Genomic DNA, 25,615 nt, shown 5'->3' with positions numbered 1-25,615 from the left:
CCATAAAAAGTGCATCTGCCCATCAAATAACGTGCTCCACGCGGCTCTGGGGTGTTAATAAAGGCCTTCTGAAGCGAATCGATGCGTTTGTGTAAGAAAAATATCCATATTTAAAACTTTATCAAGTAAACTTTCGGCCGACCACCTTCCCTGTTCAATTTATGCTTATGGAAAAATTGTTAAAAGTTCCTCTGCCGATCGAAAGACTAGCGCGACTTCATGACGTCATGTACGCATCTTGAGTTTCACTTTCAACATTCAACACTTTTCCACAAAAGGCGGTCGGCTGAAAGTTTACTTGATAAAGTTTTAAATATGAATATTTTTCTTACACAAACGCGTCGATTCGCTTCAGAAGGCTGCGTGGAGCAGTTATTTGACAGACAGATGCACTTTTTATGGACTTCAAAAACAGAGCAACTATGAGTCAAATTCTAATGCTTGGATTAGCCTGGACCTTTGTAATATAACTCCGATTTTATTCGTCTGAAAGAAGAATGTCATATACAGCTAGGATGACTTGAGGTAAACTATGAACTATCCCTTTAACTTAACAGATTTTGGTTACGCTTTATTTTAAGGTGTACTGTGTACTGATAACTAACTACATGTACTTACATATAGGGTTAGGGTAAAGTGTTACCCAGATTTATTTTGTTTAGCATGCAAACAAAGTTTGTCTGAGTGGTGCATCAAGAACTCAAATAATCTATTCAAGCATTATACCATTTGTTTATTATTTGTATGTATGTTTTAAATCCACTGAGGGACAGTTTTAACTGCACAAGCGCAGTCCAACCCCCTGAATACGAGTCAAAAAACGAAAAGTAAATCTCTCACAAACCGTAATACAGAACCATTTCGGTAAGGATGGAATCTATATTCAGCGATAATGTCAACATTTCCATTCTCATGTACAAAAAAACAAATCACAAAATGAACAACATACAGTAGTACTCTATTTCTCATGTTCAACATTTTTATCTTTTTGTTTTATTATTCCACATATTTATTCATTTACATACAAACATCTACAATCTCTACAGCACAGTACAATGATAAGGTGATAAACTCTCTGTCACATTTAAATTATGGTAATACATTGAAACTGACAAAAGCATCAGAAGACCTATGGTATATTCGTAGAGTACATGGATGTTGGCCTGTTTTCTTTCAGCTGCTGTTTCATCAAATATGGCCAGCGGACATTTTAGTGTGCTTTCTTGCCCAATAGTTTGGGGGCAGAGCGAACATGTTTACCACTTATTGCTTTGATTTCTTTTTGCACACACGATCGGTTGCTAAGTGAGCACGTTTAGAAATACAAAAGACCCTGTAACAAAACCCAAATGTCTTACAACCAGTACACAATCTTAAGTGATGACGTGCACCAAATCCAGGTCTGCTTGTACACAGAGATAAGTCACTGCTTCACTGAGATTAGTTACTGTAATTCACAGCATACGACAGCAATTCAATGAAGGGAACAACAGCGACACATTAAGAGATGTGACCATATGAAGGGTTACAAACTGCAGGACTGTGACATCGAATAAGTTCTATATTAACGAATGATTGGTTATGCATACAAACAGTTCACTGACAAACCAAATCTTTATTGGTCTTCGTTTTCAAGCGTTCTCTAATTGTGACCAGCTTTCGGCTAATTTTAACCGTTTGCGCGAGCATTAAGTGCGTAAAACACCTGAACGAGAGATATGTCTATAAGCCTTGTTAGGGGTGGGCGATATACCGCTAGAAATTTGTCAAGCGGAGATTTAGGACTGCGTCCGAAATCGCATACATTGATTAAGTAATTACTTCACGACCACTAAAAAGTATGAATGTAATCTGGACGTACTACATTCGCCATGTTGTCATTATCATGTGAACTACTAGCATCAGTGTCGCTTCACTGCCATTCGTAAATCTTCTCCCGTGGCCTCATGGGATGGTAAAGTGTCATCCGGGTACATTTTTGCTTACTGTTTATGAGTACTGTGAACTCGGACATACTACTTGTGTCACATACTGTTTTTCGCCTACTATATAGTAGGGAAGTATGCGATTTTGGACGCAGCCATCGTCTTTATCACGGTTACGCTCACGGGATGTTGCTGTGCTACGCAGTCACAAAGGCTTATCGCTTGCATGCGTTTTTAAGTATTGCGGTTTAAAAACGAGTGCTTTTAAACCGTTGAAGGAACTTATTCCGCTGTATGTGCACGCTCTTTGAGAGACTGTTTCTCAGCGCTGTCTGAGAGACGCGCGACATGAAGCCGCTGCTCATAGAGCGCGTGAGAACCGAGTGCTTTTTGCCGACTAATTGGGCTTGAACGGTTAAATACACATACCAATGTGTCAAAATGACCATGTATTTGCAAGTAAACAGTTGTTTATGTCTTAAGTGAACATTAACAGTTGAGAAAGAACCACACACGAGTCAGTCTTAAAGTGACAGCATCCAAATTTACCTGCAGTCGACTCATTATTAATGTTAAAAATCTCTCACTGCTCTTGACTGAATCACTTTTGTAACTTTAATAAGAATAAAATGTATATTTTATTTACAAAGTGAAGACTGCATTGTTTTTTCATACATATGATTACTTTATACAATTTGTGTAGTATTATTTCTAGCGCTTGAAGTCTTTCAGGTAGGTCTATTTCATTTGTGTCTTTGTTCTATTGTAGTTTGTTACTTGTAATTAGTTTCTTTATCATCGTTTACTTGTCTTGAGTAAGCATTAGAGCTTTTTTTTTAAACTTAGGCTTAGTTTTTTGCGATATTGAAAATGGTGACAAGAAGTATGAAATTTCAATGTCTTAAAAAATGTGATAACTTAATTTAAAGCCAAAATAACTGTATCGTGATGTATATCGTAATTGTAAAATGACTCATATCCTGATATAAGTTTTCGGTCATATCGCCCACACCTAAGCCTTGTTTTTGTTTTTCATATTGTTTTTCTTTATTCGCTTGCTTGGATCATCACACCCTGCTAGAACGTCAATGTATTACAAATCATATTTTCGTCTGCCGCGATGAGAGATCTGCCAGTAGAAACCGAGGAAGTAGAAAATATTTGGCAATTAAAGATGCGCACGGTCACACATGGCACACACACGGATTGTCACTACAGCATCTGTGACACTACAGGTGACCGAAGGTCACGGCAGGGATGGCAGTTTCTACGACAGTTCATTTTAAAACTATGTGACGCGTGGCACTGCGCAATGCCGTTCCAATTGAAATAATAGTATGTAAGGCTGTTATAAACATTTTAATCGCTCGAAAGTTACATTTCTGCCTAAAATGAATAGAATGTGTTTGGTAACCACTTTGGTTAAAGTGTTTTTAAATCTAAAAATGGTTGGTTGAATTGTGTCTACTTTGAGCACATATGGCTGCTATCCTACAAAATGGCAGTAAAGAACGTTGAATGACACCAAAAACTGTTGTTGTGTAAGCGCCGGCTGTGTTTAAAACGACAGGGCTGAAATATAGCTTCCAGCCGGGAGGGGTTTGTCTTCTTTTTTTTGCTTCAATATCTGGTTATTAAACCAGTTTTCCATGACACTCCATGGAACTAGTATTAATTGTGCTTGGTAAAATGTAACAGAATCGGACAAGGTGCACGGTTTAGTGCTTGTCCTAATAGGATATCCATGGTTTTTGCTTCCCATCAAACTTTACAACACATCATCGAGTTTTGACTTTCGCTTCTTTTTGATGCTATATTCAGTTACTGCTACCAAGTCACCAAGAATTGAACATCAGGTCAACAATGATACAGCAAAAAATTCACCCTGCATGTGGCACTACATCTGTTTCTACAGATACTCAAAGTAAAAAATACTATAAAATCAAACCCTCATAAACGGTTATATAAATAAATACAAATATTCAGAGAACACTTCACATGCAAGCACACGTACTTCCATACTTTACACACACACACCCACATACAGACGGATACCTCTGTTTCTTTACAAGAACACAAGAGAAAACATGAAGGAGGGCGTTTGTGTGTGCTGCAAATCAGTGGACTTATTCAGACATTTTTTAATATATTTGCTTTGATAAAAAAATTAAATCCCTTAATGAACAGAAAAACTGTATATATACATACATCAAATGGAATCTATCTAAGACATTATGTTGAAACTAGTTCAACATCTGAACATGTAAATATTTTTCATATATATATATATATATATATATATATATATATATATATATGTTTGTATATTTAATAATAGTTTGAGTGCTCAGACAGAATTACAGCTAATTTTTATATATTTATATTCAATACATCATTTACATAATCATCAAAATAAACCTATTGTTTTGAATCAAATCACATTGTGCTTCATTAATTTTTTTCCCTTTTGTTTTTTCACGCGTTCAATGGATTTGTTTTGACTGAGAACGGGGCGGATGTAAGGTTTGCGCACATTCAAAACGGCTGCAAACTCTGGAACGCAGTATAAAACGATGCAAAATATGAATAATGGCATACTAAACCATACAAATGACAACCTATCGTGTCACTTATCTCATATTTTACATCACGTCCAAAGAATCATGGGTAGAGTAGCGTAATACGGAGCACTGTCATCAGTTATGTTCACCATCTTCAAGCATACGTCGCGCTTCGTTGCATGCACAACACTGTCAATTCACACACATTTTGAAAGAACAACCGAATTCGTCAGATGGAGCGCAACAAAAAAATGAGTGAACCAATGATACACTGTCTATAGTCATGTGATGTTAGCATTTATGCTGTAAAACATCTAAAAAGTGAGGAGTGCTTGAGCCGATATAGCAGACGGTCGCGCACTTCTTGGGACACAAAGGACTAGAGTAAAGCAACAACAACCATCACCAGCACCACTAGATCAACACTGTCCATTCAAATATATCTATCTACTGATTTCACGGGTCCTCAGTGATGGTTTTCAAACCGCGTGATGGCTTGGGTGAAGATTAAAGGGAAAGTCAAAAGGAACATGTTAAATTTCACATTCGTACCATAACGCAAATCTGGAATGTGTTTAACATGGCAGTTTTTCCACACACACAAACACACACACACAATATTCCTGTGAGACAATGAGATATCAGCAGGGGACATATTTATACATGAAATCAAACTGAAATTAAATGCAATTGCACATATTGGAGGAATGAAGATATCTGTAAATGTGGGATTTGTTTCGGCTGCTTCCAGCATTGCTCACTCACGGATAGGGTTTGGGGTTTGGGGGGGTGGCGACAAAGTCGGGCATTCCCTACTCAAACGCTGCCAACTGCTGGCTGGAATGCCACACTATTGAAGCACCTGACCGCGAGTCTCAGGGAGCTTGAGAGCTAAGAAGCTTCCGACAGCCAAAGCCCCCGACGCGAAGAGGATGGGCACCGCTTTAGTGATGCCCACGAACGACTGGAAAATGCTGATGCCCAGAACTGCGGCTAACTTACACAGGGCGTTCAGAAACCCGAAGGCTGTAGTTCTGAAAAAAAGGAGAAAAAGATTTTAAAATTACATAAAATGGATGTGTCTATCCATCCATGCACTTGTCCTACTATCTATCTATATACATCTACACTACCGTATTAAAGGGTTAGGTCACCCAAAAAGGAAAATGACCCCATGATTTACTCACCCTCAAGCCATCCTAGGTGTATATGACATTCTTCTTTCAGACGAATACAATCACGCGTTGCCGAACTGAATTGTGGGTTCCGTCGTGTCGCTTCACTCGCGTTGCAAGCGGCAGAAAAATTTCTCAACTTTTCAAGCGCCAACGCAGGCTACATCCAATCAGATTTCCCTAGAGCAGACGCTAGCCAATTGCGTTCATGCAACCCTAGAGCAGACGCTAGCCAATTCACCCTTCGCCGCAAATTTGATTGACAGGCGATCTGACCAATCACATCGCCGAATCTGCCATTTTGTCCGACAAAGCAGTCAGGAGAGTTAGGAGATTAACGCGGGTGGACTTGAACTTGGAAAAACAGTGTGTACTGACGTCTTTACGCGATTGAAACAACATTTCTTTTAATGTTCATTCATGTTTATATCATGCTTATCAATGAACTAGAAGGAAGAGATGATCGGTTAACGAGCAGCTTTAACTGAGGCACTACAGCAATCACGACACATTAAAGAGCCACAAAACGGTATTTATTGTTTAAATTTCTTTAAAAAATCACCATTTCAAAGTTGAGACATGTGTGTGGTGTGAGAGCGCCATGGCTTGTTGGACATGGCAACAGTAACTAAAGGAGGCGGGTCTTTGCGAACGGTCAATTGCATGATCAAAATGGAGGAAAAACTGATAATTGCGGTGGGTAATCACCCGGTTCTGTACGACCAATCTTTGTATACATACCGGGACACAAACCAGAGAGACCAGGCATGGAAGGAGGTGGCAGAGACGGTTGGTGAATGTTATGTATCGTGCTTGTATTGTGTCATCACCAAGCTTCAGCCACGCCCTCCGTCAAGCGTTAACGCCGACGCCACGTGTGAATGCAGCGTCAGAGTTATATTAATAAATATCCTGGTTATTCCAAGCATTATAATGACAATGAATGGCAGCCCAAAATTTAAAAGCTCAAAAAAGTGCATCCATCCATTATAAAAGTAATCCATACGGCTAAACTTAAACAGAAAGTGACGTCTCTCGCAGTTTAAAATGGTTACGCTACGTCCGACGTCATAGTTATACCAGTTACGCTTTTTTTCTTATGTTGAATACGGAAGGCGATCTGCCGGAAAAGTAGATATTTTACTTTATAAAGTTTTAAATATGGATATTTTTCTTTCACATACCCATCGATTCACTTCAGAAGGCCTTTATTAACCCTGTGGATTACTTTTAGTGGATGGATGCACTTTTTTGAGCTTCAAATTTTGGGCTGCCATTCACTGCCATCATAAAGCTTGGAAGAGCCAGGATATTTATTAATATAACTCTGATTGTATTCGTCTGAAAGAAGAATGTCATATACACCTAGGATGGCTTAAGGGTGTGTAAATCATGGAGTAAATTTGGTTTTTGGGAGAACTATCCCTTTAAGGTTTAGGGGTGGTATGATTTTGTCATGTGTTTGAAAAAGTCTCTTATGCTCACCAAGGCTGCATTTACCTTATTTGATCAAAATACAGTAAAAACAGTAATATTGTGAAATATTATTCACATTTAAAATAACTATTTTCTATTTCAATATAATTTAAAATGTAATTTATTCCTGTGATGTCAAAGTTGATTTTTCAGCATCACATAATCCTTCAGTAATCATTCTAATATACTTATTTGCTGCTCAAGAAAGATTATAATTTTTATCAATCAATGCTGAAAATAGTTGTGCTGCTTCATATTTTTGTGGAAACTAATTTACAGGATTCTTCAAGAACTATCTATCTATCTATCTATCTATCTATCTATCTATCTATCTATCTATCTATCTATCTATCTATCTATCTATCTATCTATCTATCTATCTATCTATCTATCTATCTATCTATCTATCTATCTATCTATCTATCTATCTATCTATCTATCTATCTATCTATCTGTCAGTCTGTCTATCTATCTATGTCTATCTATCTATCTGTCTGTCTGTCTGTCTGTCTGTCTGTCTATCTGTCTGTCTATCTATCTATATGTTTATCTATCTATCTGTCTGTCTGTCTGTCTGTCTGTCTGTCTGTCTGTCTGTCTGTCTGTCTGTCTGTCTGTCTATCTATCTATCTATCTATCTATCTATCTATCTATCTATCTATCTGTTTGTATGTCTGTCTGTCTGTCTATCTATCTATCTATCTATCTATCTATCTATCTATCTATCTATCTATCTATCTATCTATCTATCTATCTATCTATCTATCTATCTATCTATCTATCTATCTATCTATCTATCTATCTATCTATCTATCTATCTATCTATCTATCTATCTATCTATATGTTTATCTATCTATCTATCTGTCTGTATGTCTATCTATCTATCTATCTATCTATCTATCTATCTATCTATCTATCTATCTATCTATCTATCTATCTATCTATCTATCTATCTATCTATCTATCTATCTATCTATCTATCTATCTATCTATCTATCTATCTATCTATCTATCTATCTATCTATCTATATGTTTATCTATCTGTTTGTATGTCTGTCTATCTATCTATATGTCTATCTATCTATCTATCTATCTATCTATCTATCTATCTATCTATCTATCTATCTATCTATCTATCTATCTATCTATCTATCTATCTATCTATCTATATGTCTATCTATCTATCTATCTATCTATCTATCTATCTATCTATCTATCTATCTATCTATCTATCTATCTATCTATCTATCTATCTATCTATCTATCTATCTATCTATCTATCTAACATCTAACATCTAACATCTGTCTGTCTGTCTGTCTGTCTGTCTGTCTGTCTATCTATCTATCTATCTATCTATCTATCTATCTATCTATCTATCTATCTATCTATCTATCTATCTATCTATCTATCTGTCTGTCTGTCTCTCTGTCTGTCTATCTATCTATATGTCTATCTATCTGTATGTCTGTCTGTCTGTCTGTCTGTCTATCTATCTATCTATCTATATGTCTGTCTATCTGTCTGTCTGTCTGTATGTCTGTCTGTCTGTCTCTCTGTATGTCAGTCTGTCTGTCTGTGTCAAAACATTTCTGAAATCAAATAGTTGTTCAGCAAATGTCCTCTTAGGGGTGCTAAAGAGCACACATTGTTAACCAGGCACTCTCAACATATTTTCTTAGAAATAATGCATAGGACTCTGTGGCAGAACCACTGAGACTTCATTCATTTTGACTGAGAATTTTTAGACATCCCCTAAATTATAATGTATTTGATCTGCACTGCAGTGGCAATGCAGCACAAAATTACAGACATACGTTTGATCTATTAATCTTTCTAATCATTTTCATTTAGTATTTTAAAAAAAATGTACTGAGAAGAGAATCTTGTTTTTATCTACTTCCATGGCAATTATACATTTTAAAGTTTGGCGTAATGTGCAAGTGTCCAAATACTTACTGAGGTCATTGTTTTAATACAATGAAGAGTGAAAAGGGAATTGTGGTAGATGTAGTAATCACAAAAATATGAACTTGGCCCACCTCTTGTCCGAGGGGTACAGCTCCACCGTTAGTACATCCAGGGCATTCCATGATGCAATGCTGATGCCCCCAAATAGACAGAGCAAGGCGATCATAGCAGATTCACTGTTTCCAAACGACAGGAAAAAGCAGCTGACGCAGGAAATCACACTGGAACCCGCTGCACCAGAGGAGGAGAGTGAGAACAAATGTTTATTATTTATAAAGTTCATTGGCAATTTGTTAAGCTCTGATGCTACTCAAAAGTTGTTGTTTTTTACCCAGCATTCTTAGACGTCCGATCTTGTCCATGAGCAAAGCAGACACAATGTTCCCAGGCAGGACAGCAAGTGTGCCAAGGAAGCTGACAAAATAGATCATGTAGGCGTTGTTCTCATCACTGAAATCCAGCATACAGCCCTCTTTGTTATGCAGAAAGGTGCTGTTGACGAGTTTGCTGTTGATAAGCCGGTACTTGAACAGGTCTAGAAACAGACGAGGGCTCTTGTTAACCAACACAGCAACTATTACTCCACAGCAGTTTATGTAACACTTCTAGGTCAGGCTGCTATAAGAATCAGTAGATAGATGTCATCTTTATGCATGTGTTCTAAAGCATTGAACTACTTAGAAGGATTAGAAAACAACAGCATTTCTGGTCCTGTTTACACCTGGTAGATGTGCTTTGGTCGATCGGATCACAAGTAGATGAGGGAGACATTCACATTTACACCAAGTGTTTTAATCCATCTCTTTGGTCCACTTTCAACCACTTCTGTCCTGATTTCATTGAGGGGAGGGTCTATGGGCAGGTAAATGTATGTGCTTTTTCAGTTCTTTCGATCTAATGGACAAAATAAGCTTGCACAATTTACATACGGAGAGCATCAGCTTTAGTTTCTGCTCTGACAGCCGCAAGACTACGCTGAACATGTGAGAGAACATTGTGGTTGGTACATTTTTTGTCTTCAAACCAAACTTGGGTGTAAAGTGTAAAGTGCATTGTGCCATTGGAGGCCTTTCTGAGCCATCGGATTTCAACTAAAATATCTTCATTTGTGTTCCGAAGATGAACAAAGGTATTACGGGTGTCGAACGACATTAGGGTAATTAATTAATGACAGAATTTTCATTTTTGGGTGAACTTACCCTTTAACGAAGGCTTTATCTAAGCATTGTCTGTGAAACCAGGCCACTTCATTGCCATCTTAAATGAATTTATTCATCAAGCTCATAGCAATACATTCTGGGATTGCCTAGCTTTTGGAACAGCAATATGACTCATGTCAGGGAATGCATGAACTGATAAAATACACCTTAAATTGAAAGTTGCCTTGAGTAAAAGCGTAAATGTAAAAGTTGAAATGCTCTCTAGGTAGGCAGATTACTAGATTTTAGAACAGAGCTTTTGTTTCTTAGTTTCATCATTCATCCGCAATCTGCTCAGAGAAACGATCATGAACGCCCAGTTTGAATGAATCAGGAAAAGCAGATTGTCATTCCCTCACAGACTGGCAGAGGAAGAATCTGAGCTGGTGTTGCTAGGATACCTGAAATGTGTTTAATAGCTCTAGAAACTGGGGCCATTTTAGCCGTAGCAAAACATACCACAGTGTCTTCTTATAAAGGCTCATAGCTTTGAATGACTACAGCTTGAATCCAAATATTTTATAAGTCTGAATGTGTCAATCACATTCAACAGCAGTGCTATATTTGTTAATAGCCAGGAGGGTGAAAGCGGTGTTCTTCTCACCAGTGTTGTAGAAAAGGGTGGCGATAAAGGTGCAGTTTCTGAAGAAGGTGTTGCTTGACGTGATATCCTCAAAGTAGCATTCCTCAAACAGGGAGTCTTCAAATACCATAGACTTCATCTTCAGATTCAAGAACCTTTAATGGCAAAGAGAAAAGATCCACTAAGACATTTGTATCGCTTGGCGGTATTCCGATTTCATTTAGCTTTCACAAAGTGGTCCAAAATAAAAATGGCAGCTGTGGTTGCCAGAAATGTACCATAAAAAATATAACATTTTACAGATTTAACTTAAATTTACAGTATTTCATTAACTGATATGATGCTAATACACAAACCTATACTAATATCTGTTGTGTACCTTTGTAATACACTGATAACCCTCACAAACAGGTGGTGATGAGAAAGTCACATGATGAATCAAAGCTCATCGCAAGCAGCTTTTCCACAAGCTGAGAAGGTAAATACTAATATATAAAAGGTGCAAAGTGTCATTCACACAAACACCATCATGACACTAAAGTGATGCAATAAGCATTAATGTAACAACATTAGATGTAACACAAAACCCCAATGTACATAACTGATAAAAAAAACTAAGAAGAAACCTAGTTATTTCAACAAAAATACAACAAATGTGAAATGTCACGCACGTGTAACATGTTCTGTTTTCCCTGTTCCTGTTTGCCTGTGTTCCCTGTTATCCCCGCATATCTCGTTCTTAATGTTTTTTGAGTTAGCGTACGTTCTAGCATAGCATACAGCTACCCGATTAGCATAGTTTATACACCACGGTTGCACTTACCCTACATCTTAAAAACCATAGCCCCGCTTTAATGTTAATACAATTTTAAAAATATCCTGTTGTATTTATTTTGTCCACCTGTTCTGTATAGTATTTTTTTTTTTTTATTATTCTTTATTATTTACATTATATGTACGTTACTATGTTATGATTTTGTATTGGTATTATTACTTAGTTTGTCAATTGAAGTAAAATGTTAGGCATGTTATAGCAATCAATTACATATTTCAAATAATTGAAATATATATAAATATTTTAAATTTATTTCAAAGTGTAAACACAGTTTTAAACAATTGCTTGTCCAGAATCATGTATTATGAATTACTGTATTGTATTCTGAATCGGTTTCTGTTAAGTTTATCTGTACTGTATATATCTGTATTGATCAGGCATTTAAAACAGCTACCACATTGGGTCCTAGGTGGCCCTAAGCATCTGCTAATATTAGTTAATGCACTGTGAACTAACATGACTAAACATTTTATAAACTAACATTACCAAAAAATAATAAATGCTGTAAAAATATTGCTCAATGTTAGTTTATGTTAGTCATGTGTGAATTAATGCACTAATGTTAATAAATGAGACCTTATAGTAAATTAAAACTGCATGTTAAATGCATACACACACGATATGAATGATTAGAGAGATTAGCTGTGCCTTCCTGCTTAGCTAAACATAACCTAGATAAAGTCTTTCCCACAGATCTAGCTGAAGTGGAACAGCTGCTAATAATTGGGACACATTATTTAAACAAAACTGTAGGACACTGACTGATTATTGGTTCCATAAAAGGGCTTGAGGGTGATCACACTATCACAGGCTTCACATGAAAGCATCTGAGGGACAGTAGCTCTGTTCTGAACTCCAGTAAGTTGCCTTACTCTTTACATAGACCGAACTGAAAAGGAAAAAAGTTCTTCGGGACAAAATGTTCTGGGTAATTTTGGTGGAAACGGGGCTATAGTATGTAAATAAAAAACACTGCATATGATGCTTTATATTTAAGCCCAAAAGAAGTTGCCTTTACACATGATGCTTTAAAAAGCTCTCTCGATAGTCAGCTGACTTGGAACAGAGATAATATTGTGTGGGACATTTTAAAACTTCCTTTACTATAAAACTATACAATAGCAATAGCAATCATTGTCCAAGCTACATTCTTCAAAAAAACTGTGTGTTCCAAAGACATTCTAGGTTGTTAAGTACATTCTATCACACTTAAATTGCATTTAATCTGGAATATTCCTTTAAAAAGCAAGCGGAAAGTCACAAAACAATTCATCTTTTATAGAAAGGTCAGCTCTGTTTACTGAAATATGTTTGCCATACTGCCTGTGAACAGCCCTTACTTGTTGTTGAAGTACTCTCCGTTCCGGTGGATCTGGTTCTCCAGGGTGAAGTTAAAGGTCACATGCTCCACTTTCTCTTTGATGAAGACCTTTGTTCGTGAGGAGTACTCTTGTTTTTGCAGGTATTTGATCATGTCAGGGAACCAAACGGTCAACCCGTAGTAGCTGAAGGAAGAGAGCAACAGGCAATGAAGCAATGCAGAGGGACAAAACATTGGATGGTCTGGAAAAGTTCTGTGTAGTTTACCTGAAGGACATGGAAAACCACACGGCCATCATCATGTAGGTGATCCTCCGGTACTCTGGATTAAACACCGTCAGGAAGTTGCTCCACACCTGGAAACCCAACATAAAAAATTATTGGAGGATGTTTTACAAGAAAATACTCTTTCAATCTTTCTACTTTCTACAAAATGTCATGCTTAATCCGATGTGTTACTTGCCATTTCTCTTTACTAGCAATGCAAATGAACATTTTTTCCAAGTCAATCTTCCACTTATTTTTTTTACTGTATGTAGACACACTTCAACATTTACAATTTATGGAAACTAAGCTGCCATGTGTCAATCAGAATCACTATGGTAACAATATCACTAATACAAAAGCATGTTAATATATGACTATCCACATTTATATATCAATGCCCATTTGGTATTCAGCAAATCGATGAGGATATTTCAAATCGATCATTGACATTTATTTCATGCAAAGAGTTTAGCCAATCATAACAGCAATCATTAACATAATGTACTACCATTTAAAAGTTTGGAGTCAGAAAGATTTTTTAATGCTTTTGAAAGAAGTCTCTTCTGCTCACCAAGGCTACATTTATATGATCAGTAAAAACAGTAATATTGTTAATATTGATACAGTAAAAACAGTACAATTATGGTTTTCTATTTTAATATATTTAAAAATAAATGCATTTGTGTGATGCAAAGTTGAATGCATCAGTGTCACATGATCCTTCATTTTAATTTTAGTAAAATAAAATTGTCATCGTTTGACATTTTTATTAGTTTTTGTTCTTTTCAAATATATATTTTTATTTTAGTATTTTAGTTTTTATTTATTTCCAGTTAATTTTTATTGCTTCAACTTAAATAAAGCAACATTTATAATTTTCATCTAATATTTATATATTATTTTATTTTACCTTTATTTCAATTAACTTTTTTTTTTTTTTTTTTTTTTTTTAGATTTGGTTAACAATAATAAGCCTGGTGCTGCTTAATATTTTTATGGAAACAGTGGGTACATTTTCTTCAGAATTCAAAAGAACGGGATTTATTTGAAATAGAACTCTTTTGTAAGATTATAAATGTCTTTAGTCACTTTTGATCCATTTAATGCAGCCTTGAGAAATAAAAATATGAATTTCACTCAAAAAAATATTTTGAATGGTAGTGAACAGCTGTTTAAGGTTAGAGTCAGAGAAAGGGTTGAAAATGTTTATATACAATGAAATGACAAATTTTTGGTGAAAGAAACCTTGACCGATATAAAATAAAATGGTACAAAAGTTCAGAATATGTCCCTGGAGACGATTTCAAACTGAAGTTTCATATGGTGGTGGGTTATTTTTGTGTCTGTTTTTGCCGTACTCTACCTGGTGGAAGAGGTTGGTCAGCTTGATCCTCCAGCGCTGGTGCCAGGCTGTGGCCTCTCCACCCATGTCAACCAACTCATCCATCTGTTTCACCGTCTTAATGGTGGTGACCTGGGGATTTCACAACATGCTTGAGAAAGTGCCTTGATACTTTACTGATAGGTTTGTGTGGTTAACTGATAGGACTCTACTCATGAATAGCCTATATTTAGGCTATCCTCTGCAAAAAATGGCTAAACACTAACCATAAATTATTGGTCAGGAAATTAGCTAAATGTAAGCAAATGCACAACTTAAAAGTTGTCTCAGAAAAACATCAAAGACTGAATGAAGTTTTTGGCAGAATATAGGAAGTTGTGTGTGGAGTGATGAATCACAATGAAACACGAGTTGCATGGTGATGCTCCAGAGCGCTGTCTTCGAAATAATATAATAATAAAGAATGACACATATAATAATAAATGCATCTCTATCAGAGTGAAGCATGGAGTCAGTTAATGCTTTGGAGTACAGGAGAATATTGCAGAATGGCATGCTTCCCACAAATGACGAATGATCCAGATGCCATTTTTCAACAAGACAATGCTCCTGCCCAAACTGCAAAGAGAAGTGGATTGAGAACAAACCCATCAGGCTCATGTTTTGGCCTGGTCAGAATCCAGTTTTGAACCATATAGTGAATATTTGGTCTCACATTGAACTCAAATGAACTGGGAGACATTTTTAACTACTCATTAACTGTTTGAAGCCATTAACATTGAGTGGAACAACACTGACTCTTCTTCCTGTAAAAAGCTGTCAAAAAGCCAGTTGGTAAAGGCTATTCTGTGCTAAGTTACATTATCTACAGTATTTGTGCAATTATTGCTAATTTCCTGACCAGTGATTAAAATGGTTAAGACCATTAAAAGACCACTAAATATTTATTGCCTTTTTTTTGTGAGCCCAGGAGTGTATATTTCTATAAAACTACTTGACAGTGAGGTGAGCAGTGTGATTAAGATTCACAATGCTAATTACAGTGAACTTTGAAAGGGTCTATAATAGTTATAGGATGTCCGAAAATATTCACATGCAACACGTTTGCATAATTTACAAGTAAATAACAACTTTATTGAATGTGAATGAAAGCCAATTTAATTCCCAGTTCAGCCATATAAATGGAAACCTATTTGAACCATGGCTGCATAATCATAATTCATTTCTAATTCATATTGAGAAATAAAAATTCCCACAAATCACTTCTGTCCGAATGTTATTGCTCTTTCTGAAGGAATGAGGGATGCCTCTAGCTGTACTCACAGAGAAAACCCTCTCCGGGTATCCCTTAGCCCTCATGTTGGTGTCATGGACCTGCTTCAGAATCATCCAAGCCTCATCATGCTTCCCGTTCTGTTAAAACACACATATTACATTAAAGTCCTCTTTGATTAATAGATTATTCTGCAAGATTTACCAACAGAATTAACCAAAAAACAGTGGCCGGGAAGTGGGACGTCACTAACCTCCAGGAAGAAGCGTGGGCTCTCTGGCATGGTGGTCAGTGCTGCGATAGCAGCGACGGAGGGAAACGCACACACCAGCACGAACACTCGCCAGCTATGAAACTGGTAGGCTGATCCCATCTGGAAGCTCCAGCCTGGTTTAAAGAAACGGTCATTTATTAGTGAACTTATTTCTTTCATGACACCTCTCTGAGTGCTTGCATGGTAATGGATATGACAACACTGATATGTTCGGTCTTGGCGAAATAGATCTGCTACGCTGCTGCTGTTGTTATCGCTGCTTCTGCAGAGCAAGTGCGGTTCTTGCTACTGCCAGTACATACCGACACGCTGCTGTGTGCAAGTAAGACATGCTGCTGCTGTACAATAGAGCGTACATGAATTACCAATAGCAGATCTATACAGGTGGAGCTGGGGAAGGTGAAGGGTTTCTGAAAGCGCGCTGCAACTGCTACAGAAAATGCTGACCAGCACTTGAAGGTTGAGCAGCAAGCTCATTGGCTACTGATACAGCAGGAACTATAGAGAATGATGTGATTGCAAGCAGATTGAAGCCCCGTCCACACGAAGCCAGAGCTTTCCCTATCCAATATTTTTCTCACCTACCCCAACCCTAAACCAATAATGCAAATAAAGTAATTAAATGAAGCAATATTGATGCGCGCATGCCCAGTGCCCGTAGCTGTTTCCCTTCTAGTCTTTCCCGTGCGGGACGTGGTGTGATGACATCAAATAGTTTCACAAAATAAACGGATTGGCTGTACACACGAAAACGCAAGGGTGTCGTTTTCAGATTTATCCACTCTCGTGTTGGATCCGTATGGACGAAACGCTGAAACGGTACAACATTTTTACATATACAGCTAAACGCGTCTCCGTGTGGACTGGTCAGCCTGCGCCATCTAGAGTTTCATGACAGAACTTTGCATTACACTGAATGCATATTACCACAGTCATAAAATAATTTAAGATATCCAAATGTACCCACCAAAGATACATCTATAGTTCCTGTCATTCCCATTTTTCACAGACTGTAAACTTTTTAAAGGGCTAATGCTAAAATTACAGCTTAATTTACAACAAGTAAATATTAATATTCACATATAACATAATTAATATTCATAACCCAAGCCAAACCTGGTACAGTTTGTGCATCAAGCTATATTAGTTATTATAGGGCAAGAGGAAAATTAGCTTGAGAGCGCAATTCCATAAAAGCGCCGATGGGAGTGGACAGTTCAGCGCGTGATCTATTGACAACGTGCAAATGAATGAACACAGACGCAGCCAGATTATTTCCATAATGACCAACGCAATCTACTTGTTAGCGTCTGGTTTAAGACATGCTTTTTTGGGGGCGGTAAATAATGCCACAAACACCAGTAAATTGGCAAGTGCAAATCTTAGTAAATTGCCTCATGTGATTCATTTAAATACTCTCCTCCTATAAATTTTGCGCCTGAAAGGGAAATCACTGCGTGTCTTTAGTAAATCTTGAGTGAATATTGTTACTACACCAATAATTTTTTAAGTGTGCATTTCTGGTAAGTATTCATAAGCCCTATATGGATGGTAATTGTTTTTCATGGGGTCGTAAGGTATTTTTATCATTTACAGGGGCTAGTCAGAGATTTTATTGCCACCCGAATCCAGAATGTCAGTGTTTTTCTCCCACCACCCGTGTAAAAATCCCCGGCCGAATAACCTACTGTTTTTGACAATCACCAAGGTCGTGCGGTCATTTAATTGCCGTCCGAATCCACATCTCTGAGTTTTCAAGAAGAGATCACTTCAAAATGCACTGTTTATATCCTTTGTGACCACTGCGGAGCGCGTACGTATGGTTGCGCTTCGTGGTAATTGGTATGCATTTTAAAGATCTACACTTGTATCACTGAAATGCTATTTATATAAGTATTTACAAGAACAATATTTAATAACCACTCAAAAGGGAAAGAGAAGAAAAGCACGTAAACATTTGAAATGGGCCGTTATTAAGGCAGCAATACGTCAAAATAACCAAGCAGCATTATGTTTGCCTCATGCAGCCTAAATAAGAGGCTGTATTAACTTATTTCAGCTTATTTCCACATTTTTTAAATGACATCCATCATTTTGAAATTAACAGGAGATTTAAATCATTAAATAATAATTAAAGGGGTAGTACTTCAGCGCTGGGAAGATGAATGTGTATTTAAACTGGGTCATTTATGTAGTAGAAATGTGAAATTATTTTTGAATTTGGTGCCTTCTAGACTGAGACTGAAAAGACAGAAAATGTATTTTTGTCTCATGTGGATGAAGGACAACAACTCCCAGAATGCACTTGTTTCGCCGCCCAACGAGGCAACTCCCAAAGCCACGGCCACTGGTTATCACTTGCCCACCATGACACCACCCCACCGTCGTTTTATTTTCATAGTAATAAAATAATTTAGTTCAGTTAGAGAACAGACACTACCGTTAAAAACTGAACGTGTCTTTTCAATAAAGTGTGAGTGAGCCGAACGAAAGTCATGACACAAACGCAGCAGGAGAGTCAGATTTCATTCATCACGAGAGCGAAGAGCTGAGCAGAGCTGAGGTAAGCGCGGCAGTCATTCACGACACGTGTCCAGTCTGGTGCGTTTTCAGATCGCATATTGAAGCGCATATTAACTTTCTTAGGAATTCATTGAAAAGTTAAAACACTCCACACTGCTCCATTATGAATGCCTGAGCTGAGCGCATTTACGTTGAAAACATGCGGAACTAGCTCCTACTATAGGCAGTAGTCTCTAGCCTCTGGCCAAAAAAATCCTCCAATGACGCAAAATGACGATATTTGCGTCATTGGAGGATTTTTTCCAGAAATGCATAATTCTCTTGTCTCAGGGGGACATGAGGGGGGAAAGTACGATCATTCGAATATACTACTGGGTTTCTACTGATACAAAGCTTAATGCTAATGGCTGAAGTAACCCTTTAAGATATTATTTTCCTATTGTTAAATCAAATATGAATTTATTCTTATTATTCCAAGCATATGACGTTGTATTTACAGCAGACAAAATGCGACTAACACGCATTTATCACAAAACTCGCTCCTCCACCATGAATAAATTGCCATCCGAATGCACAAGTTTTATCACTGAGGTGGCATGCAAATGTATTTTTACGACGTCCACCAGAGAAACAATTACCGTGCGGATAGGACTATAGACAGACACTTCTGAATAGGAGTTGATGAGATTTATAACCTCTATTCGGATTGTTCATCCCTAAAATCTTTATTGATCACCACAACATGACACGATAATTAGTGACGTCTCCATCTTAAGTTACCGGTTCAGTCCCCTCTGGTGTAACCTGAGGTAAAGTGTCTTGCTCAAGGGCACAGTGGTGAGTTAATGGATCTACAACCTATCAGCTACCAGCTGAGATCAATTAACCATTAAGCTACAGTACTCCACCCCGACGATTTAAGTGTGATAGTTACCGTAATGGGGAATGATGGCCCAGGCCATGGCAGCAGCGTAGATGCCACCAATCATCCAGAACATGCAGAGCCAGCTCAAGTGCTCTCCACGCTTCTCTTGAGCCAGAAACTCAGAGTAATAGGAGAACACAATGGGTATAGAGCCTCCGATCCTACAGCAGGAAACAGAGAGCCACTCCAATATTAGAATATTGTGCATTTAAATAAATAAATAAAATATTATACTAATTCAATATTAAACATCAAAAACTCAAACATCATTGTGCTACATTTCTAAATCTGAATTGAGCTAGTAAACATTTCAGAGTAGGATTAAAGTAAAATGAAAAGTAGAATTTTAAATGTAACTGCTGCTAATGTAGTTTTTAGTACTATTTTACTAATTTTACATTATATGCTCATACACACAGTATATGGGGAATTTCCAGAATTATTAGAATATATTTCTATAAATAATTTGTTTAAAATGCCACCTTTAAAATTAGTAAATATAAGAAATATAAGAACATTTTTAAAAGTTTAAAAGAAAAGTTTAAGTCCATTTATAAATGTAAATATATATTATAGTTAATACTAACTATAACTATAATTTTTTTCAAAACTGAAATAAGATGAAAAAATAAATTAACTATAATGAAAATGAGAAATATTGCAACTTGGAAATTAACTGAAATAAAAATACTAATATTACTAAAATTTAAAAATAAATTAAAGCTAAATAGAAATATTTAAAAAAACTAATACAAATGGCTAAAATATATATTTTATATATAAAATAAACGCTAATTTAAAATCATGTATATATATATATATATATATATATATATATATATATATATATATATATATATGTATATATGTATGTATGTATATTTTTTTTTAATTAGTTTTCATTTTTATATATAAAATATATATTTTTTATATATATTAATGACATTCTATATATATATATATATATATATATATAGAATGTCATTAATATATATATATATATATATATATATATATATATATATATATATATATATATAGAATGTCATTAATATATATATATATATATATATATATATATATATATATATATATATATATATATATATATATATATATATATATATATATATATATATATATATATATATATATATTAATGACATTCTATATATATATATATATATATATATATATATATATATATATATATATATATATATATATATATATATATATATATATATATATATATATATATATATATATATATATATATATATATATATATATACACAGTCAAACCAAAAATTATTCAGACACCAGATATAATTTTTTGCAGAAACGTGAGTGAGGATAGCAAAATAAAGTAAACTGACATATTATTGCTTGGTCATTGGTTGACCTAAATTGGTATTATCTAATTGTATACTTAAATTTAACAGCTGACAGCTGATTGGTTGATTGTAATCCATTACATACCTTTCTATCAAAGGTATCTGACATTATCAAGATTAATTTGTTATGACACAGTTTAACTCAGAGTTCTTGTCATATTTGATTACCATTTTCTAAACTATAGCGAATAAACTGTGATAATGTGAGAAATGTTTGGAGGTGTCTGAATACATTTTGGTTTGACTGTATAGATATAGATATAAACCTTTATTTATTTTATGGAAAAACAGATATTTTATAATGCGCAATATCATTAGAATGCATTACTTTATTTAAACTATTTTGATGTCATATTTATTTGTATAGAGTTATCTGAAAGGGACCCAAATTGGAATTTTTGCCCTACCCTCATATCTAACCACTAATTTTGATTATAAATATAAAAGAGACAGTGGTGTTGTGAAATGTGCATTTACCCCACACCGGAGAGCAGACGGCAGAACAGGAAAGAGCTGTATCCTTGGACAAAGGAGGAGAAGAAAGCAAAGACACTGTTGATGGAGAGAGAGATAAGAAGGGTCTGTTTCCGCCCGATTCTGTCAGCCAAACCTCCCCACACAAAGGCACCCACCATCATACCCAGATACACAATTAGACCTGTGAGAGAAAGACACAGAGAGAGAGACAGGGGGATCAATAACCATACCAGCATCCTGTCCGAATCATACCGCATCAGATCAAGATGACTCATGGGGATACTCCACACAGACAGTAAATCAAAGTGACCAATAGAGCAGTATGTTAGGGAAAAGGACAATTCTGGAGCTGGCGCTTGTTGCTAGAGCTACAGGAGCAAAAATACAATTAAAATGTCAAAGTTTTGCTTCTTTTATAGAATTAATGCTTTCGTTGTTTTGTGTCTGAGACCTCAAAATGATTTTGTCTTTTGTTCGTGTGAGAGGTTTTCTTTGGTTTAGAGAATTCACACATGACGACTCTTTCACAGCTCCACCAGCAGCTGGTCATGTGACTGAGAGTGTGAACGCAGACAGGCGGCACCACTGCTAGCACCGCTGGCATAGATGTGCTGCCACGCCAATGATTAAGAAGTGCATGAATCATCCCACGGATACAATTTGAATGACCCACGGAAAATGATATTCCTCAGATGGTGCTCTTTTACATCTGAGGAGAGTTATCGGTTATGTTTTTCATACTACATTTAACCTTGGATTAACATCTTCTTACACCTTGGGTCTTGTTGGCTAAGCTACTTAAGCACACAATCATCCGAAACACAATTAAAACCTAGTGAGCTGTCTTACTGTTTGCAGCCACTACATAGACGACTACTCTGGGTCATACACATTCCACTTATATGATTCGCATAGGAATCTTCAAATCACTCCATAAAGCAAAAATATGAATATACAAAAAATGGAAATACTTTGAAAAATACTTTTGATTGATAATCATAAGAAATGTTTCTTGTGCAGCAAATCCTCATTTTAGAATGATTTCTGGAGGATCATGTGACACTGAAGACTGGAGTAATGATGCTGAAAATTCATCTTTGACATCACAGGAATAAATTACATTTTAAAATTATATTTAAAAAAAACTGTTATTCTAAATTGTATAATATTTTTGATCAAATACTTTAAATGCAGTCTTGGTGAGCATAAGAAGACTTCTTTCAAAAACATAAAAAAATGTTAATGATTCCAAACGTTGAACGTTACAAACTTACTTATTTTCCTCACTGTATATATACAGTTAAACCAATATTTATTCAGACACCTTCAACATTTTCTCACATTATCACAGTTTTAGCTATAGTTTAGAAAATGGTAATAAAATATGACAAGACTGTCAAAACAAATTCATCTTGATAATGTCAGATAACTTTGATAGAAAGGTATGTAATGGATTACAATCATTCAATCAGCTGTCAACTGTTAAATTTAAGTATACAATATAATAATACCAATTTAGGTCAACCAATTTGTTCAGTCTGTGGTGTAAAAAGTTGCATTAGCAATTAAAGAAAAAAACACTTCAGCAAAACATGGTCAGGTCAAAGTGTCTGGATAATTTTGGTCCCAAATTTGACTGTAAGTCCACTGTATGAAGAATTTTTGGGTATACTATGTCACAGTTTACTTTATTTTGCTACCCTCACTTACATAAATGAACTATAGTGTCCTGCACCCACTGGTAAAAAATATATCTGGTGTCTGAATAATTTTTGGTTTGACTCTATATATACGTATATACACACACACACACACACACACACACACACACACACACACACACACACACACACACACACACACACACACACACACACACACACACACACACACACACACACACACACACACACACACACACACACACACACACACACACACACACACACACACACACACACACACACACACACATATATATATACATACACACAAATAAATATTTCATATTTTAAGATAAAGTATCTTAAAAGAGATGAACAGTCTTAAAAGTCTCTTAAAAGAGTATCTTACATGTTGTGTATATTATGTTTTTATGGTGTTCATGTTATTGTCTTTGTGTTGTTGTCAGTTTTTTTAATTCTGCAGTTACCCAATCTTTTACGTCATCAAATTCAACCCAGACTGCATACACAACTTTCAGCTGCTAGTAGGAGTATGGCCTTGTTATTTTTTAAATCCCAGTGTCCCATTTTATTACACACTCCTGTCTGCCGTTGCATTGCCCAGCGGACACAGTGCTTCATTGGCACAGTCAGAAGGTGTTGAGAGCTGTGGTCCTGTGCAGGGTTTGTGCAGTGTAAGCTGATGGGCCCAGGAGAGGAAGGGTTGAGATAACAGACCACTGTGCTGCATTGCAGTGATGCCTATCAAGGCCCATCATCACGGCTGTCTACCATAGCGGCCTATTATGAGGCCAAGGTGAGAGAAAAGTTGTGCTGACAGCTGCCACACAAAGTCAAAGCTAGATCCTGCAGTAAACACCAGCACGGATGGTCACCAGAATAGAGCGTTGGTTCTGATGGTGAAACGAAGCAAGAGAAATGTTTATAAACTCAATTCATTCAATAATGAAAATTACAGTATTGATCAAATTTGCACACTGTATTTAAAAAATGGTCTGTTTTACCCAATATGCATTATATTGCCAAATGTTTTGGGACACCTGCCTTTACATGCACATGAACTTTAATGACATCCCATTCTTAATCCATAGGGTTTAATATGGAGTTGGCCCACCCTTTGCAGCTATAACAGCTTCAACTCTTCTGGGAAGGCTTTCCACAAGGTTTAGGAGTGTGTTTACGGGATTTTTTCACCATTCTTATAGAAGCGCATTTGTGAGGTCAGGCCCTGATGTTGGACGAGAAGGCCTGGCTCGCAGTCTCTGCTCCAATTCATCCCACAGGTGTTCTATTGGGTTGAGGTCAGGACTCTGTGCAGGCCAGTCAAGTTCCTCCACACCAAACTCGCTCATCCATGTCTTTATGGACCGACGCTTTGTGCACTGGTGCGCAGTCGTGTTGGAACAGGAAGGGGCCATCCCCAAACTGTTCCCACAAAGTTGGGAGCATGAAATTGTCCAAAATGTCTTGGTATGCAGAAGCATTAAGAGTTCCTTTCACTGGAACTAAGGGGCCAAGCCCAACCCCTGAAAAACAATAATCCCCCTCCACCAAACTTTACACTTGGCACAATGCAGTCAGGAAAGTAGCGTTCTAGTTGCCGACTTCTGCCCACTGTGAACCTCAGCATGTGCTGACCCCGCGCTGTGATTTTACAAAAGTGGCCTACCACTTCACGGCTGAGTTGCTGTTGTTCCCAATTGCTTCCACTTTGTTGTAACACCACTAACAGTTGACCGTGGAATATTTAGTAGTGAGGAAATTTCATGAATGGACTTATTGCACAGGTGGCAACCTATCACGGTAAAATACATATTGAAAATACATTGAAAATACATATTGAAAATACATAAAAATAAAGTTTTCAAATTTAAAAAAACATTTATATTCCTTAAAATGCAATAATATATCAGAAAATGCATCTATCCATCTATATTTCTATAATTTATATATATTTTCCCCCCTGGAAACATAACAAAAGTTTATTTTTTGCAGTGCACAAAAAAGTTCTGTTGTGTTAAGTGCTATTTTAATAAAAAAACAAAAAAACACATTTAGAATGACAGCAGACTAGATGAAAGCATGATAATTTTCTCAATAACGTACAACATTAACAAACTTGTCTAGCTATACGTGTAGGGTGTTTGCTTTCTGCTGAATTCTGCTCTCATGCAGGTCTTTTAATGACCTTCAAAGCCAGTGAACTAGAGCACATTTGCTAGGGAGACATGAACAATGGAGAAGACAACACTGAACACGTGTCGTGCGATTTTACACAACTTGCTCAGCTGACAGCATTAATAAACATAGCTGTGTTTGTGGTTAACCACATGCTTTGAATTTAAAGGGAAGCTGTGTGTTTTACGCTACTGATACTGTATGGATGGACAGGACCGTACGACCCAGCC

General features: G+C 36.3%; 1 protein-coding gene across 1 annotated transcript in view; it reads right to left on the bottom strand.

Annotated features, from left to right (window-relative positions):
• Nucleotides 1-4,401: 4,401 nt before the first annotated feature.
• Nucleotides 4,402-25,615, bottom strand: part of sv2a (synaptic vesicle glycoprotein 2A) — a 49,591-nt gene continuing 28,377 nt past the window's right edge. Inside the window, exons 3-13 of the mRNA XM_079837865.1 lie at nt 21,523-21,703; nt 19,658-19,809; nt 16,180-16,313; nt 15,977-16,066; nt 14,675-14,785; nt 13,312-13,400; nt 13,065-13,229; nt 10,911-11,044; nt 9,439-9,642; nt 9,179-9,338; nt 4,402-5,520 (exon numbers count right to left, since the gene is read on the bottom strand). Coding sequence (XP_079693991.1) covers nt 5,337-5,520; nt 9,179-9,338; nt 9,439-9,642; nt 10,911-11,044; nt 13,065-13,229; nt 13,312-13,400; nt 14,675-14,785; nt 15,977-16,066; nt 16,180-16,313; nt 19,658-19,809; nt 21,523-21,703 — 1,604 coding nt within the window. The 3' untranslated portion in view covers nt 4,402-5,336. The remainder of the gene's footprint in view (nt 5,521-9,178; nt 9,339-9,438; nt 9,643-10,910; nt 11,045-13,064; nt 13,230-13,311; nt 13,401-14,674; nt 14,786-15,976; nt 16,067-16,179; nt 16,314-19,657; nt 19,810-21,522; nt 21,704-25,615) is intronic.

This window comes from Gobio gobio (genome assembly GCF_949357685.1).
Source record: "Gobio gobio genome assembly, chromosome: 15".
Classification (NCBI taxonomy): Eukaryota; Metazoa; Chordata; class Actinopteri; order Cypriniformes; family Gobionidae; genus Gobio; species Gobio gobio.
The sequence above is the reverse complement of the archived record's forward strand: the minus strand, read 5'-3'. Positions and strand labels throughout refer to the sequence as shown.